General features: G+C 48.4%; 1 protein-coding gene across 1 annotated transcript in view; it reads left to right on the forward strand.

Annotated features, from left to right (window-relative positions):
* The window catches only part of ALKBH5 (AlkB family member 5, RNA demethylase), a gene marked incomplete at its 5' end in the record, with an annotated part of 24,826 nt that continues 6,159 nt past the window's right edge, over nucleotides 1–18,667 (forward strand). Inside the window, 2 exons of the mRNA XM_011975276.1 lie at nucleotides 1–626; nucleotides 10,746–10,826. Coding sequence (XP_011830666.1) covers nucleotides 1–626; nucleotides 10,746–10,826 — 707 coding nt within the window. The remainder of the gene's footprint in view (nucleotides 627–10,745; nucleotides 10,827–18,667) is intronic.

Genomic DNA, 18,667 nt, shown 5'->3' on the forward strand with positions numbered 1-18,667 from the left:
GAACCTTACCCGGTGTCCGGGGCCAAGCGCAAGTATCAGGAGGACTCGGACCCCGAGCGCAGCGACTATGAGGAGCAGCAGCTGCAGAAGGAGGAGGAGGCGCGCAAGGTGAAGAGCGGCATCCGCCAGATGCGCCTGTTCAGCCAGGACGAGTGCGCCAAGATCGAGGCCCGCATTGACGAGGTGGTGTCCCGCGCTGAGAAGGGCCTGTACAACGAGCACACGGTGGACCGGGCCCCACTGCGCAACAAGTACTTCTTCGGCGAAGGCTACACTTACGGCGCCCAGCTGCAGAAGCGCGGGCCCGGCCAGGAGCGCCTCTACCCCCCGGGCGACGTGGACGAGATCCCCGAGTGGGTGCACCAGCTGGTGATCCAAAAGCTGGTGGAACACCGCGTCATCCCCGAGGGCTTCGTCAACAGCGCCGTCATCAACGACTACCAGCCCGGCGGCTGCATCGTGTCTCACGTGGACCCCATCCACATCTTCGAGCGCCCCATCGTGTCCGTGTCCTTCTTTAGCGACTCTGCGCTGTGCTTCGGCTGCAAGTTCCAGTTCAAGCCTATTCGGGTGTCGGAACCAGTGCTTTCCCTGCCGGTGCGCAGGGGAAGCGTGACTGTGCTCAGGTAACCCACCCGGGTAGAGGGGGCGGCCCTGCGCCTGCTGCCTTAGCTACCCACCCTGGCCCAGAAAGCAGCAGCCCGTAGGAGTCCGCGTTTTTTTACAGTTCTGACCAATTCTTCTGTTTGTAGGTTGCAGGGAGCGAGAGAAGGGTTCTGTGTTTAAGATACCTGTAGCAAGAAAACAGGGAACCGATGTGGAAATCCTGTCCCCGAAGGCAGGTTTGACGGGATCACTGACTTGACTGAGAATTCATCAAAAGCCATCTTTTCAGAAGGCTGTTCGCTTTGATTTTTTTTCCCCACCACCCATTTCTTAGCATGAATCCCTTTGTAATTTTTCAGTTTTTCATTCTGGCCTTCCGTTTACAAATCTATACTTAAATTTTTTTTTTTAAATTTACTATCTAAAAGTCGTTCTTGTTCTGCCATTTTTGGATTCCTTAACCGAGAAAGTAGTCACAGGCAAAGGCCCCAGAGATTATTTAATTGAAGCACATTCTCCATTCCCAGGAGGGGGAGTGACTTCCCTGGAGTTGAACAGATTAGTGATTGGGCCAGGAATAGAGAGCAGCACACTCTTAAAATTCTTCCCTCCTGGCTGCAGAAGAGCCCATCAGTTCTTCGTAAGAACGTAGTCAGGACTGAATACAATAGAATACAGCTGGTCTTTTGACTGTTTGGCCTTATAGTTGCGTGAGCGGTAGAACTTAGGCTTTTGGCCTATATTCGGTTCCCAGATCCTGCTGAGAATTAGCTCAGTGCCCTGGCCTCCAGAGGAGATTGCCAGTGGGAACACCTTTGCTGTTAATGTGAAGTGAAAATTTTTTTGGAAGCTACCTCCTTCGAGTCCTGAAAAAGGTAAACCTAGTAATGTAATTCAGTAATCCCCAAAACCTCTTAGGTCTAGATTGCAGCTGTTCTCAGAGCAGCTTGGTTGACCACCACCAAATACAAGATGAGGACACAGTGAGCTTTTGTCGTGAGCAGCCCAGGTTCTGAAGTGAGTCAGTAGGGCCAAAGTCATAAGGAGAAGCAGTGTCCCTGGTGCCCTCTTCATATCATGAGGGGAGGTCATCTGTCTCATTTGAGTCGAACAGCTGAGGCTCCTTCCATGTTGGGGATGGCAGCAGAGCCTTGTGATGTCCAAGACCTCCTGATGGGAATCTGGGAAGTCAGTAGTAGCAGAAGCGATACTGTGACTCCTTAGGCATCTGAAACCTAGAGGACAGCTTACCTGTCAGATACCTTCTTATCATGGCCTTCTGGGCTTCTCAGATCTTCATGGTGCTCCTAGATGGATGTCTTGGCAGAATGCTTTAACATGGGATTTCCAGGACACACCCTTCCAGCGTGCTCACTGTGTAAGGCAGGTTGGGGTCTGACCCTGTTGAAGGGTTCTCAGTGCTGAAATTACCTCACACAAGGACCATTTGGTCTCTTAGTGGGATACTAATTTTCTGCGTAGTCATTGGACCTCAGGGTGGTTGTCAGGAGGTCTAGTAGTTGTCTGGTGCCTAATGAGGGGATCACAAGGCATTTTTTTGGTTTTGGGACTACTCCTCTCCTTAACATACACACACCCTGCATTTAAGAACAGAAGTTTCGAGTTCTTAGTATGCAGGTCTGTTAGTGATCAGCAACAGGATTGCATCATCAGGAAAATTCTCTTCATCTTTTCCTCAGAATAGTAAAGTCCTAAAGCTTTCCCAGTCCCTGTCAACCCCTTCTGGATTCAGACTTGGCTGTGGAGTTAGTGTGGGAGGCTCAGCGATGTCCTGAAAAGTGCTGCCCCAGGCTTTGAATCCAGCTTTTCTCTTATTTGCTTTGGGATCTTGTAGGCGTTCTCTGAGCTGGCTTTCCCATCTGTAAGTGGGGATGATGCCAACTTCCGAAGCCTATTAGAATTAAATGTGATTTGTTGTCTAAGATAGGGCCTGGCACAGGGTAGGTACTTAACTCGGTGCTTGCTTTCATATACAACCACTCAGTGATCCCCTGCTCTCTCATTGGGGAAGGAACTAGGGATCTGGTGGAACCCAAAACATGGCAGTTTCCCATCATGGAGTTCAAGCCCCATGGAGGCCTCAGACAGGAGGATAAGTTATAGCCCAGGAAGGTAACTGCAGAAGCACACTAAAGGGGGACATCTTTCCCACTTTAGAGTGTTGGAAGTTTAGGGGAGGAAGAGAACTGGAATGTGAAAAGTGACTAGGAATGAGCCAAGCAGAGAAAGATGGAGAAAGTACACAACAGCGGTATCTTTGACTGCGGTAATAGGAGTAGCCATAGGTAAGAGGTGGGTGGATGTTGATGGGAGGCAGATGGAGTTCATTAGTAGAGACTGTGGTTGAAGATGCTCTGGTGAACTCTAGATCAGGGCTTCTCAACAGTGCTATTGTTATTCAGGGCTCAATAATGCTTCATTGTGTGGGGCTGTTCGTGCATTGTAGACTGTTTAGCAGCATTCCTGGCTTCTATCTCCTAGGTGCCAATAGTGTTTTTTATGACAACCAGAAAGTATCCAGACACTGCCAAATGCCAAGGCAGGGGAAGTGCAGAATCCATAGTTGAAAATCACTGCTCTAGAGTCTGGACCCTTCCACTAATTAAATCTTCCTGCACCTGCTTCCTTAGCTTACCTAGTATGCAGGTGAGTGAACACCTGCCCCTCATCAAATCCTGCATATAAGCTGGTAAGAAGTGGTGCTTTCTCTCGTTTCCTGCTACAGATCCTAGCGCAGAGGTGATGAGCAGTAAAGCTGCAGATTGGAGGGGAGGGGCTGGTGAAAACAGTGGTGCGGTGCAGATGGGGAGGGATTCTAGTAGTAGACATCTTAGACTTCAGTTGGTGGTGGTGGCAATGGTGTCTGTACCCGTCCAAGACCGCATGGCAGGAATACAATTTTATGTTTAATAGTGATCAGCATGGATGTTGGTGCGTCACATTGACTCAGCAGTGTCTAAACCTGGGCATTTAGAGCAAGGCGTCACAGAATCTTCTGGAAGTGCTTCAGACTCCTTTCCAAACCTAGTTATTGGTTGTCGTTTGTAACCTTCCCATGTTAGGCCTGGGTGGATCCCCTCTTAATGCTGTTCTTTAGGGAAATATTTTTTATCTTCATATCACTTCATCTGTCATTCATTCTCCTATTCCCTATTGGCTGCATGGGGCAGATTAAAACAGACTCCGATTGGACTAATTAGAATAATTACCTCAAGGCTAATTGCTTACTTGCTGCTATCTTTAATCACTGCTACATGGTCTGTGGTGGGGTGGCCACATGCCAGAGACCCAGGCCTAGGCCAGCCGTCTGAAAATGATTGTGTATCACCCAGGCACAGGGCATGCACTGGTGAGCTCAGCCTATGACTCTTCCAGTTAACAGTTGGTATTGGGTAGAGTGGGCACCCCTGTCAGTTCTGGAATAAGTCTGATTTTGTTCAGCTGGTGAAAGCAAAATTTAGCTTTCTGGCTTAAAATAGTTGGGAAAGTAGGGCAGATAGGTCCTGGGCCACATCTCTTGTGTGGACTCTTCTGATTCCACTGGAGGGGGAGGAACCACAGGATGAAGTCAGAGCTGTGCACCGTCAGGAGGAGCTCTGGGCCAGGGGGGTTGGCTGCCCTTGCTGCTGCCAAGGCCTGACAAGAAGTCAGAGAACGGTAAAAGAAAGGAAGCTAGCAGTGAACCATGGTGTTAATCATGAAGTTCAGAGCAAGCAGAGAATAAATAGGCCATAAAAATTTTAGAGCTGGCTGGGCTCGGTGGCTTGTGCCTGTAGTCCCAGCGCTTTGGGAGGCCAAGGTAGATGGATTACGAGGTCAGGAGTTTGAGACCAACCTCACCAACATGGTGAAACCCCATCTCTACTAATAATACAAAAGTTAGCCGGGCGTGGTAGTGTGCTGTGTGCCTGTAATCCCAGCTACTCAGGAGGCTGAGGCAGGAGAATCAATTGAACCTGGGAGGCGGAGGTTGTAGTGAGCCGAGATTGAGCAATCCACTCTGGTAGAGTGAGACTCCGTCTCAAAAAAAAAAAAAAAAAAAAAATTTCAAGGCCAGGCACGGTGGCTCACACCTGTAATCCCAGCACTTTGGGAGGCCAAGGCGGGTGGATCACGAGGTCAGAACGAGACCATCCTGGCTAACACGGTTTCACCGTGTCTCTACTAAAAATACAAAAACAAAATGAGCCGGCTGTGGTGGCAGATGCCTGTAGTCCCAGCTACTCGGGAGGTTGAGGTGGCAGAATGGCATGAACCCGAGAGGCGGAGCTTGCAGTGAGCTGAGATCATGCCACTGAACTCCCAGCCTGGCATCCTGGGTGACAGAGCAAGACTCCGTCTCAAAAAAAAAAACTTCACAGCTGGCTGGTCAGTAGTAGGTGGATAGCCTTCACTAATACACTGCTAGTTCTCTGGGGGATATAAGCTCATCTTTGCAAATGGGGCTAGTGGGTGTGCATGTGCCCTTTGGTGAGGGTTTCCATAGGGCTAGTGGGTGTGCATGTGCCTTTCAGTGAGGCCAGCAAGGCCCCCAGGACAGGCTTGTTATCAGGAAACGCAGATGGGCTTTTTTTCCCTACCGCTTCTACAACAGAATCCAGAAAGTTTGATGGCAAACTTGGTTAGAGTTACAGCACCACCATTTTAACTGTTTGACTTCGGGCAAATTAATCTTTTTGGGGCCTCAGTTTTCCTCATCAGCAAAACCGGTCTAATGATGCCATAGAGTTGTTACAGAAGATTGAATCTTTGTCATCTACTGAATGCTTGAAATTTAGCTAAAAGTGTCTCAGGAGATGGGCTACCTTCTGTGTTTAGTACACTGTCTGTATCTTGGTGTATACAGAATTGGGACTCGGCAGGTTGACCTTCCCTCTGGATTCAGAAAGCCCCAGGATTTCTCATAAAGTTAGACTATGTGTCGTCTTGGAGGCATAGGTCTGGTAAATAATTGAGCCTGATCTCACAATCCTGCCCCTGGTTCCAGGTGGCTAGTCTGCTGCCCCCCCCTCCCAAAGCCTGACCTTCTTGGCCTGCGGGCCTGTCAGTAAGGCAGGCAGCCATAGCCGGAGAGAGACAGTCACCAGGCTGGGATCTTGGCCAGTCCCTCCATCTCTGGTTCATCCTGGCCTAGGCAGGCCATGGAGTAGATGGGAAATGGTGGCCATCTTGGAAATGTGTCATAACAACTCAGTTTCCAAGACTGTCCCCTAGAGGAGAGATGTACATAGTCCCTTCAAAGAGTTTTTCAGGGCTGGACGCTGTGCCTCACGCCTGTAATCCCAGCACTTTGGGAGGCCAAGGCGGGTGGATAAGCTGAGGTCAGGAATTCAAGACAAGAATAGCCCAAGATGGTGAGACTCTGTCTCTATTAAAAATACAAAAATTAGCTGGGTGTGGTGGCAGGCACCTGTAATCCCAGCTACTCAGGAGGCTGAGGCAGAGAATTGCTTGAACCCAGGAGGTGGAGGTTGCAGTGAGCCGAGATCGCACCACTGCATTCCAGCCTAGGCAACAGAGTGAGACTCCGTCTCAAAAAAAAAAAAAGGCAGCCAAGGCAGCCGGGTGCGGTGGCTCATGCCTGTAATCCCAGCACTTTGGGAGGCCGAGGTGGGTGGATCACAAGGTCAGGAGCTTGAGACCATCCTGGCTAACACAGTGAAACCCCGTCTACTAAAAACAGAAAAAATTAACCAGGCCTGTTGGCGGGCGCCTGTAGTCCCAGCTACTCGGGAGGCTGAGGCAGGAGAATGGCGTGAATCTGGGAGGCGGAGCTTGCAGTGAGCCGAGATCGCGCAGCTGCACTCCAGCCTGGGTGATGGAGCGAGACTCCGTCTCAAAAAAAATAAATAAATAAATTTTTTCAGACACCTCATTTAAGTTGCGCCTAATCTTCTGAGGAGGGGCTTGCTGTGATCTTTGTTTTGCAGAGGTAGAAACAGTTCTAAGTGGTAGAATAGTGCAGCTTAACACACATTTCATTTAGTGTCATTGTGCAGGGATGAGTAAGGCCTTTGAAGAGCTTTGTCTTGAAGGGAAGACACAATTTCCACAAGGCAGATGAAGTAGCAGAGAAGCATGAGAGGGTGTGGTTGAGCAGTGTAGGGGGAACCCAGTCTGGGGAGTCAGGGAAAGGCTCCCAGAAGAGGACATAGACATGTCAGCTCCTTTGAGAGTCACTCTGAGGTATAGGACTAGTGGGTGACATTTGCAACATACTAGTCAATGCTGCTAGGGCTGGGGGGCTCAGCCCAGGCAGGGAGCAGGCAAGTCAGACAGCATAAGGTATTTCCTCCTCTCCTTTCCCTGTGAAAACAAAAGAGCAAGAGGTCCTGGAACTTTTCATGCCAGCAGTAGGGCTGGACCCAGGGCGTATTAAGTTGCAAGCTGGCAGACTGAGACTTTGAATTTCTCCTGTAGCAAGTAGGTTCCTTAATAGTAAATAATGCCCTGTGGTCTCTGCTCGACACTTTGTGAGATTGGCCAGGAGAGCTTCCCTTAATCAGGACTTGAAGCTCATGTTGCCAGAGCAGCCAGATACTCTGAAGAAGGATCAGTGGGCTGTGTCATAGCTGCTAGAAAGTTCTAGAAGACCAGTACTAATGAGCCTTCCAGGTTGTGTCAGTGCCAAAGTCATTTTTGTGGGCCTGTGCAGCCCTACCTCCACACTAGTTCTTCCGAGGCCTGGGCTCCATGGCAGGAACCTGACATGGCTTATTGTTTGTTCTAGAGCCCCTTGGGGGATGGGGTCAGGGAGCATGTGGGCAATCAAGCTTTGACAAACATCTGGATTTGCTTCAGAACTGCATTAAGAAAAGTGGTTCCTTGTTGGAGATGGGAAGTCAGAGCCCTTGGTTATGTGTATAGCCAAGTCAAACAGATTGATAACACTTGTCAGTGGCAGGGAAGGTTGCCTATAGCCAGCGCCACAGATTCAGGACTTAGAAATGTGCCTTTGGGGCCGAGCACAGGGGTTCACGCCTGTAATCCCAGCACTTTGGGAGGCTGAGGTGGGTGGATCACGTGCGGTCAGGAGTTCGAGACCAGCCTGGCCAACATGGGGAAACCATCTTCACTAAACATACAAAAATTAGCTGGGTGTGGTGTACACACCTGTAGTCCCAATTACTTGGGGGGCTGAGGCAGGAGAATCGCTTGAACCTGGGAGGTGGAGGTTACAGTGAGCCGAGATTGTGCCACTGCACTCCAGCCTGGGCAACAGAGTGAGACTCTGTCTTTAAAAAAAAAAAAAAAGTGCCTTTGGGACCTTTGACAGCTCTTTGGGACAAAGTCCTGTGTGTATATATGGGTCGGTCTTGCAGTCTAGACCCCCATTCCTCCAGTGTGGAATGATAAAAGCATGGGATGAGAACTAGAGTTCCTAGCTCTGGAAATGGGGCCCAGGAGGCCCCCACTACTGGCAGATCCCTGCAGGGGGAGCCCGGACCGTGTCTCTTTGGCAGACCCTCAATCCAGGGCTCTGGCTTGCCCCAGGATAGTCCAGGGCCCTCTGACTTGTCAGAGTGCTCAGTAAAGATTGTAGGGTGTCAGGCACCCTGCATTATCTGACTTAATTCTCGCAACAGCCCTGCAGGTAGGCCTCTCACCACCCCTTTCCAGGAGTGTCAATCATGTAGTCATATAATGCTGCTGTTCTGCCTCGAAGGGAGAAGGCCCTGTCCCCGTTTTTAAAATCTTGTAATCTTAGTAGCAGCAAAAGAACAGCTAAATTATAAAGCATAACAAGATGAATACCCAAGAACCTACTGTTCTCCTTATTACAGATGAAGAAACTGTACAGGTTTTTAGGTTCAGCATGTGATTTAACACAAGGTCACAAAGCTAGTAGGAGACAAGCTCACATTTGAACCCAGGTCTCTTCAACTCCCTAAGTCCTGTGTGATTCTTCTCATTGTGGGCTGATGGGTATTAATAGGTATTATTTGAGAGAAGTTTCTTTGGTCAGTGCTTGAACAAATTCAGTGGGTTCTTTTGCTGTAGTGATTCTCATGTGCTTTAAGTAATGCTTTTTGAAACTCTCATCAGTATTTTGCAATTGATTTCACTATAGACATTTGTCCACTGTCTTTTTTGTGTGTGTGTGTGAGACAGAGTCTCACTCTGTCACCCAGGCTGGAGTGCAGTGGCACTATCTCGGCTCACTGCAACCTCTACCTCCTGGGTTCAGCCATTCTCCTGCCTCAGCCTCCGCAGTAGCTGGTATTACAGGCACCTGCCATCATGCCTGGCTAATTTTTGTAGAGACGGGATTTCACCATGTTGGCCAGACTGGTCAGGTTACGAACTCCTAACCTCAGACAACACACCCACCTTGGCTTCCCAAGGTGCTGGGATTACAGGCGTGAGCCACAGTGCCCAGCCTGTCCACTGTCTCTTATGGGACTGGTGTTCATGGAGAAAATTTTGAAAATTCTTGTCTAGGAGCATCTTGAGGGAGAAGGTGTGGAATCTATAAAATAAAGGTTTGGGCCAGGCATGGTGGCTCACACCTGTAATCCCAGTACTTTGGGAGGCCAAGGCAGACGGATCACGAGGTCAGGAGTTCAAGACCAGCCTGACTAACATAGTGCAACCCCATCTCTACTGAAAATAACAAACATTAGACACACGTGGTGGCGCGCATCTGTAGTCCCAGCTACTCAGGAGGCTGAGGCAGGAGAATCGCTTGAACCCGGTAGGCAGAGGTTGCAGTGAGCCGAGATTGTGCCGCTGCACTCCAGCCTGGGTGACAGAGCGAGACTCTGTCTCAAAAAAAAAAAAAAAAATTAAGTAAAATAAAGGTTTGTTCTATCCCCAGCATGAGCTCAAATCAGATTTCCAAATTAGAGGTGCCTCCTTAAGGCTGAGCCTGAAGCAGTCTGACTTTGTATCTCTTACTGGCTCTTGCATTCAGTTATTAGATCTGAGATTTGGCCAGCCTCGCCATCTTGAGGGGTCCTTTCCAGGCCTGCAGTGTTTTTAATAGTTAAGTTTGTGTCTATGTAACTAGCCTTTGAGAAGGGAGCTGATCAGTATCCATGAGAGAAGGGTTTGTGGTACAGGGGCAGGTAGGGAAACTAAGCCATACTTGTCCTACTAGGCCTGTGGCTGAGTGAGTTTCTGGGTGTGTAGAACTGCTGAAGCTCAGTAGAGTAACTTGGAGTGGGAGTGTCTTGTGGCTGCCATGCTTCCAGTGATAGCATGTAAGGGGCTTTGGAGGCTCGGAGCTTGCTTCCAGAGTTTCAAATTGGAATGAGCTAGCTGAGAAGAGGACAGTCATACCCACATTAGTTGGTCTCTGAGCAGTTTTAAAAGTCATATAACTTGTTGAAAATAAACAGATACCAGACGGAGTCTCGCTCTGTTGCTCAGGTGCAGTGGTGTGATCTCGGCTCACTGCAACCTCTGCCTCCTGGGTTCAAGCGTTTCTCCTGCCTCAGCCTCCTGAGTAGCTGGGATTACAGGCGCCTGCCACCACTCCTGGCTAATTTTTGTATTTTTAATAGAGACGGGGTTTCATCATGTTGGCCAGGCTAGTCTTGAACTCCTGACTTCAGGTGATCTGCCCACCTCGGCCTCCCAGAGTGCTAGGGTTACAGGCGTGAGCCACCATGCCCAGCCGGAAATTCTTAAAATACTCAGACACAGCTGTCTTCAAAATTTTGGATCCCCCCAAAAGGAGACTTAAAGTAGACACTCTGTTTTGGAATGAGGCAGTGCTAGCTCTCCCTGGTGAGTCAGTGCTATCAGTGGCTGCTTTGGCTTTCTCTACCTGCTAAAGGGAGGGAGAATGAGGAGAAGATGCAGTGTACTCTGGAGTATGCTTTTTAAAAAGGGCTCCTGGCATGTTCAGGGAGAGACTTGCTTCGGGCCTCTGCCTTAAGTGGCCAAGGGGTCTCCTTTGCCTCATACCAGGTTTTTCCTTGAGTATTACAGTCTCTTGGCAAAAGCATCCTGGAGCTTAATATGATACTCCCCTACATGTAGATCCTTGAAACTCAAGTAATGAGTAGAGAGCAGCCGTAAGACCTAGGCCATATTCCTGTCCTGTTATATCCCCCAGAAACTTCAGTTGTCTGTCTACTCTTCATGGTCACATGTCCTCTGTTTCTTTTCAGTGGATATGCTGCTGATGAAATCACTCACTGCATACGGCCTCAGGACATCAAGGAGCGCCGAGCAGTCATCATCCTCAGGAAGTAAGTGCCTTGATGTCTGACCTTCTGCCTTACCTGCAGGCCTCTCTGGAGATGTAGCTCTGGGTCCACTTAGAACTCAGCTCCTACGTATCAGTGGCGTGGCAGACTAGAGAGCAGAACTATTAAGTTGTCTTACTTTTTATTTGAATCCTGTGAGGATAAAGTTGTTTTGTCTTTTTATCAGAAAATTAAGTTCTCTGACTATTTAGGGAGTTTAGGACTGAACAAAAGCATATACTCCCAATATTTGTGGGTATAATCTTGAGACAAGATTTGGGCAACATTCTTCCAAACTTCACTCCACCCCTTAGCCTCTATTCCTCACCTCCTTGGTCCTTATTTGTCACACGTATTCTTGGTGATTATTTTTAGACTGTGCCTTTAGCAGCCTGCTTTAAAAATGCCTGGGTTTTCACTGCTGGGAAGAACAGGGAGTGAAGAGAGGAGACAAGGGTGGGAGGTTAGGATATAGTATTCAGCAGAATCATGGCTTATGGCTCTTCTCTGGGGAGGGAATTGGATGCGCTAATTAACATCAGCAAACCTGGCTTCACCAGCATTTATTTCTTAGACGGAGTGAGTGGAAGAAGCCATAGCCCTACAGACATTGGATCAAGACAAGCCTGTCCCACCGCCCACCCTGCTTTTTTTTTTTTTTAAAAAGAAAAAGTCTTACTCTTGCTCAGGCTGGAATGCAGTGGTGCCATTGGCCTTTGTAGCTCACTGCATCCTCAAAGTCCTGGACTCAAGTTACCTTCCTGCTTCAGCCTCCCGAATAGCTGGGACAACAGGCATGTGCCACCATACCTGGTTCAAGCCTGCCTTTTGAAAAGAGTTCCAGAGAGGATAGGTGATTGCCCAGAGTCATAGAAGTCAGTGAGCAGAGCAAAACAAGGCTTGACACATATCACTTGCTGTCTTTCTTCTTTCTTCCTTCTTTTTATTAAACTTTATTTTTTAGAATAGTTTTAGATTTATAGACAATTGTGATAGTACAGAGTTCCCATGTACTCTGCATCCCATTTCCCCTATTTAATTTTTTATTGGTATATTAACTAAAGTCCCTACTTTATTTCGATTTCCTTACATTTTTCCTAATGTCCTTTTTCTGTCCCAAGATCATCCTACATTACATTTAGTCGACATATCCTCTTAGACTCCTCTTGGCTATAACAGTTTCTCAGACTTTGCCTTATTCCTTTTTTTGTTTGTTTGTTTGTTTGAGACAGGGTCTCACTCTATCGCCTAGATTGGAATGCATGGCGCCATCTCGGCTCACTGCAACCTCTGCGTCCCAGGTTCAAGTGATTTTGTGCCTCAGCCTTCTGAGTAGCTGGAACTATAGGCGTGTGCCACAACACCCAGCTTACTTTTTAAATTTTTTCGTGCAGACGTTGGCCAGGCTGGTCTCTAACTTCTAACTTCAAGTGGTTCGCCTGCCTTGGCCTCCCAAAGTGCTGGGATTACAGATGTGAGCCACCGCGCCCGGCCTGCCTTATTCTTGAAGATATCGACTGGTTAGATATTGTATAGAACGTCTCTCAATTGGGATTTGTCTAATGTTTTTATGGTAATATGCATGCCATTTTTACTACATACCAAGAATACATACTATCAGTGTAACTTATCACTATTGATATTGATCACCTGGCTGATGCACTGTTTGTCAGGTTTTCCACTGTAAAATTACTGTTTTTCCTTATCCATACTGTACCCTTAGGAAGGAGGTCACCATGCATGCCCACAGTTAGAGTGTGGGAGTTAGCACCATCTCCTTGAGGGGAAGCATCCAGGTGAGTTATTTAGAATTCTTCTGCAGGGGGATTGGTCTGCTCTTCCTCATTTATTCAATGATTTATTTATGTAAGTGTAATTTTATATAAGTACGGACTTCTGGGAATTTATTTTATGCCCAGATTGTTCCAGCTTTGGTCATTGGTAATTTTTTCTGGCTCATCAACTTTAGTCAGTAAACAATAACTTTGGCCTCCTGGTCCTTTGGGCCCTTAACTCCAGAATAATGTAGTGGTGAAGTTTCTTTGGTGTGGCTTTGCCACTTTGTCAAGTCAAAACTTTTAGTCTGTTTTAACTATAGTAGATGGGTATGATCCATACCTGTTCAACAGTCCTATGGTACAGGCAGAGCACTGAACACATATGGGAGCTCCAGAAACTTGGGTCGACTTGGTAGTTGGCAGCCTTTCTTTTCTAGCCTAAGACTATTCCCAGAATTTGCCAGAGGAAGGGAAGGGTTTTTATCTGCCTTCTACTTTATTTTTCTGTGATTTCCGGCACAGGCCAGAACTCAGAAATAATGGAGTCCAGAGTGTAGCACTCTTTCAGCCTCTCCTCCACAGTCATTTCTTCTCAGGCTGTACCTGGTACCTCCAGCTGCAGCCAGGGATGGGTGGCCTGCCCAGGCCAGGAACCTAGAGAGGAACTTCTAATGTTATATAGAACCAGAGCAGTAACTTCCCAAGTGTTCCTCTCATCTTCTCATAGTAGCTTATTTTGGGGAAATCTTAACTAGATACGCAGGTGGTAGTGGCCGTAGCTGGAGTGTCAGTCTTCTAACTGCTACTTTTTTCTTGAAGGGTGACTCCCATACCTGGCCGCCCAGTCCAGCTGAGTCAGATGCTCCTCAGCACAGCTAAGAGTCTGCATCGTTAATCAGCTCCCTGGGAAGCTTTTTAGCCAGCTGGGCCCCTGGCAGTGGCTTGACCTTGGGAGTGGCTGTTGTTGCGTGACTGAGACTCTTCTACCTTCTGACTTGAGTGGGCCCAGGAACCATTCACAGACTGGGCTGGAGGGCAGAAGCACAGAGCTTTGGTGTAAGGGGACTGGAGAAGAGTGGGAGGATGTCCCAGCTTCCCCGGGCAGCTGAGCTGGGGAAGTGCACAACTGTGGGGAACTCTAAAGTATCTGCAGCTCCTGTTATGGTTCATGGACTTGTGTCGTGGACTCTTGTAGTAGTGTGGCCTCCATTGGGAATGCCTTCTCATCTAACATATTCATCTTCTAATTCATATCCCAACTCCCCAGATAACCTACATGATAACCAGCTCTTCAAATAACCTAGTCATTCTTCATCGCTCAGATTGACCATTTTGACGTGCAGAAAGCATCATATAAAAAGCCCTTTAGCATTTTAGCATCACCTAAAGCCCTTTCGGCACACATGCAGACACATACACACACCCCTGTTTGGACTGTCATAGCTCATACGCTTGCCATTGTGAATTTTCAAGTCTGTATTCTGTAGGACTAAGGAGATCCCTGTTCATATGGGGCCTAGCATGAAGTGCAGCCCAGAAGAGGCATCAACTGGTGTGGAGAACAATTCAGGCCAGTGAGGAGCAGGTCTAGAGTAGCTACATGGGCTTGTCTTGGGAAAGGACGGGTTGTGACAGGTTAGAAAGGGGGAGCATCTTGGCCCAGGCATTGCCCAGAGATAAGTAGGATGTGGTCTTGGAAGATACCTGGCTGGTTTGATGTCTTCTGGTGAGGTTATGTTACAGTGGGTAGAATCTGGGCACTGAACCTGGCCCTGATTATGGTAGAGGAGTTAGAGCCTGTCCTGCCTTCTCATAAGTTCAGATAAAGATTGCACAGGCTGCTGGGGGAGACCCTGGGAACTCTGTCACCAGCTCAGGTCAGTCAGAGCTGGAAAGGTCTTTTTAAGGGCCTCATGGAAGGAAACGGGTGGGCGGCTGCCAAGTGCTTTCTGGTTGGACAGAATGCAGCTTCTGTGAACATGGGTGGTGCCAAGTCTTCGTGCACATGTGCCCTTGTTTCTCACGGGAAGGCTGGAAGTGACCCTTTAAGAGCCTCCCCAGAGTGGAATCCTCAGACTGTCCCTTGGTGTTATAATGTTTGATCTCACAACTTAGCCAGTAAATGGCTGAATGAGACCTGGAACCTGGGTCTTGTGGTTCCTTGGTGGTTTGCACAGTGGAGTACCCCAAGTCCCGCCCTTTTCCCCAGTGTGTCATTGGGATGGATGTTTTGAGTTAGGAAACTGGAGCTCAGATACAGAAGGGCTTTCTTGCCTCTACTGTGCAAGTAGAGAATTGTGTTGATTGGGGAGAGTGTTACGAGTATGTAGGGGGCACTCTACAGAGAGTGGGGTGAGGCAGCAGCTACAGGCTAGTCGGCTCTTTGAGGTGCCTCAGCACCCCCAAACTTCCTGAATGTTGCTGTCTCCCAGCCGACCGAGGGCAAGCTGCCCCAACTTGCAAGTCTTTTCTCTGTAATTGTTGGTAACCCTGGAAGGGGAAGCTGGACCTAACCTCACTGGAGGTGTAGTTAAAGTTCTAAATTACTGGTTAGATAACCAAGAGGCTGACAAACTTCTTGGATATAATAATTCATTTGTGAGGGGAGTCTTCCCGTTTTTCCGTGATTCCCTAGTACTCCTACACTAGTGCACTCTGTGCTTCTGCTCCTGGTAGGCCTTGCTAGCTACCCTGTGCCAAGCATCCACATACTAACCCTGAAACTAGAAGGTGTGAACTCTGTTTGGAAAGAGGCTCAGATAGGAAGTGAGCTGTCTCAGGTCATCTTGCTAGTTGGAATGACCTTTGAGCAAGGATTTCTGACTTGAGGGAAACATCAAGTATCTACTATGTACAAGGCACTTGAGGTGGGCACCGCAGGAAATTTAGTGCCCCCTTGGTGCTTCACATGTAATAAGTTTGCACTTTGCATGCCATTCCAACACAAAGCAGAGGTGTAAAAGGTGTAAAAGCACAGGGTATTCTCTGCAGGCCCTGCAAAAACCCAAAAACCCAGGTCGGGCGTGGTGACTCACACCGGTAATCCCAGCACTTTGGGAGGGCGAGGCAGGTGGATCACCTGAGGTCAAGAGTTCAAGACCAGCCTGACTAACATGATGAAAATACTAAAAATACAAGAATTAGTTGGGCATAGTTGTAGGTGTCTGTGACCCCAGATACTCAGGAAGCTGAGGCAGGACAACCACTTGAACCCGGGAGGCGGAGGTTGCAGTGAGCCGAGATCGCACCATTGCACTCCAGCCTGGGAGACAGAGCAAGACTCTGTCTCAAAAAAAAAAAAAAAAAAAAAAAATTACATCCAGCTTAGTGGGAGGGAAGGTAAAGGCGAGCTTGGTAGATCTGGCCCCTGAGCTAGAAATTGCTAGCCAGGCAGAAATGGTAAGCTCAAAGGCTAGGAGGCAGGGAAATATAGGGGACTTACGTAGATGAGGAATGAAAGAGGGAAGGAGGCCTTCCTTAGGTCAACATTTGATTCTCAAGAGATGGCTTATGGGTCTTCGGGGCCTTTAGTTGGTGACTAGGGCACCCAATCCCTTAGTTTCTAGGAGGCCCTTAGGATTGCACTGTGAGACTTGTATTCTTGAGATTGGTACTCTCCAGGTAACCAGATAAAGTGGCACAAAGCAGTATATATAGCCCATTTATTTGCTTTTGGTCAAGTGGAACTCAGCTCAGAGTGATCTGAAGCTGGGAAAAGCAGCTGGAGATCCCTTTGCCAAGTGGTAACCTAAGCTGATGTGCGCTAGGCTCTGTGCTAGTGCCTGGAATGGGGTTTGTATGGGTTCCTGTTCTCTTTTGTCCTTTGGGAAAAGGCAGACATTTAGCATCTCACCAGGAACTGGTCAAAGAAGACTTTCCAGAGAATTGCCACCTGAAGGTAGTCAAGGATGCTTGGGCCTTAGCCAGCATAGAAGGAGGCTCAGGGGCAAAGATAGTTCAGTCAGAAGAGATGCTCTTTACAGAGGCGTGGAGTCCAGGAACTCTGTTCTGGAGCATAGAATAGATAAGGAGTGGAGGACTTGATACACTGGCCTAAGACAGAAAAAACTTCACGCTGTGTAGAGAGATGTTGAGGGTGCTGGGGAGCCATGGAGGCATGTGAGAGATTGTAGGAAACTGAGCTCAGTAGCTTACTTGATCATTAGATCTACAGAGTTCGAGGAGTCAGGAGGAGACCCTCCCTGAGAACAGAACAATCTGAAGGTGAGGCTGAGTGGATGGATGAACAGTGGAAGGAAATGGAGGTCTCACTCTGGACTTCATTCCTTAGCAGTGGGATGAGGGGTGCCTAGCTCTTGGTTTCTCTGACCAGGGCTTGATGTTGCTCCTTTCTCCATGATTTGTGTCTCCTGTGGTTAGACTTAGCTCACATTTGTTCCCTAGTTCAGTAAGTCTGTGTCCACATGTATACACCCTGCCCTTTTGGCAGCCTGATTGTTCTGATGTGTCTGTGGCCTGCCCAAGGAATATGGGTACAATGGGATCACCAGGGAAGTGACAGACTTGGGCTTCTGCCCTGGCTCTGCCACTCCTCTCCACATGCAATCTTACCTGAGCACCTGTAAATTGGGCAGTTGTGGTTAAACTTGTGAATGCTAGGTGGTCTTCTAAACTCCTCCTGACTGGGTGCGGTGACTTGCACTTGTAATCCCAGCACTTTGGGAGGCCAAGGTGGACGGATCGCCTGAGCTCGGGAATTTGAGACCACCCTGGGAAACATGGTGAAACCCCATCTCTACTAAAATACAAAAAAATTAGCCAGACGTGGTAGCACGCGCCTGTAGTCCCAGCTACTTGGGAGGCCGAGGCACGAGAATCACTTGACCCCGGGAGGCAGAGGTTGCAGTGAGCCAAGATTGTGCCACTGCACTCCAGCTTGGGCTACAGAGTGAGACTCCATCTTAGATAGATAGATGGATAGATTAATTAGATAGATTAGATTAGATTAGATTAGATTAGATTAGATAGACTGATTCCATCTCAGATAGATAGATAGATTGCACCACTGCTCTCCAGCTTGGGCCACAGAGTGAGATTCCATCTCAGGTAGGTAGGTAGGTAGGTAGATAGATGGATGGATAGATAGATAGATAGATAGGTAGATAGGTAGATAGATAAGATAACCAGGTGTGGTAGATAGATAGATAACCAGGTGTGGTAGCGTATACCTGTAGTCCGAGCTACTCGTGAGCCTGAGGCAGGAGGATTGCTTCAGCCCAGGAAGTCAAGGCTGCAGTGAGCTGTAATCCCACCCCTGCACTCCAGGCTGGATGACAGGGTAAGACCTTGTTTCAAAGAAAGTAATTGGCTGAACGCGGTGGCTCAAGCCTGTAATCCCAGCACTTTGGGAAGGCCAAAGCAGGCAGATCACGAGGTCAGGAGATCGAGACCATCCTGACTAACACGATGAAACCCTGTCTCTACTAAAAATACAGAAAAAATCAGCTGGGCGTGGTGGCAAGTGCCTGTAGTCCCAGCTACTTGGGAGGCTGAGGCAGGAGAATGACATGAACCCAGGAGGCAGAGAGGTTGCAGTGAGCCAAGATCGTGCCACAGCACTCCAACCTGGGTGACAGAGTGAGACTCCGTCTCAAAAAAAAAAACAAAACAAAACAAAAAAAAACCTGTTGTTGGCAGGAGGCTGGAAGATGGTAGGGAGAGTCCTGTGAGGGGAGTGGGTACTATTGCAGGAAAGCCAGCGAGGTACAGGCCTAAGCTTTGTGGGAGTTTGATTCTCAAAGGTGCTGGAGCTTAGACCTTAGCTCTAGGGAACCAGGTCACTAAATACCCAAGAGGGTGCTTGGACAGGCCTCTGCCTCGCTTTGTTGGAAAGCCAGGCTTTTAGCACAAGGATGCCTGGTAAAGGTGGAGCCAGAAGTTAGAGAGTAGTTGGTAGCTGGCTGGGGACTGCCCTTGCTCCAGGGTCATTGTGGCCTGAGTGCAGGCTGGTTTACCATCTTCCCAGAAATGGTGGCCCTGCCACCTGCACAGTGCTCTCTTGCACTGAGGAGGGCCCACCAGCACTTTATTTTTTAATTAAAAAAA

Source organism: Mandrillus leucophaeus, unplaced genomic scaffold (genome assembly GCF_000951045.1).
Source record: "Mandrillus leucophaeus isolate KB7577 unplaced genomic scaffold, Mleu.le_1.0 Scaffold153, whole genome shotgun sequence".
Classification (NCBI taxonomy): Eukaryota; Metazoa; Chordata; class Mammalia; order Primates; family Cercopithecidae; genus Mandrillus; species Mandrillus leucophaeus.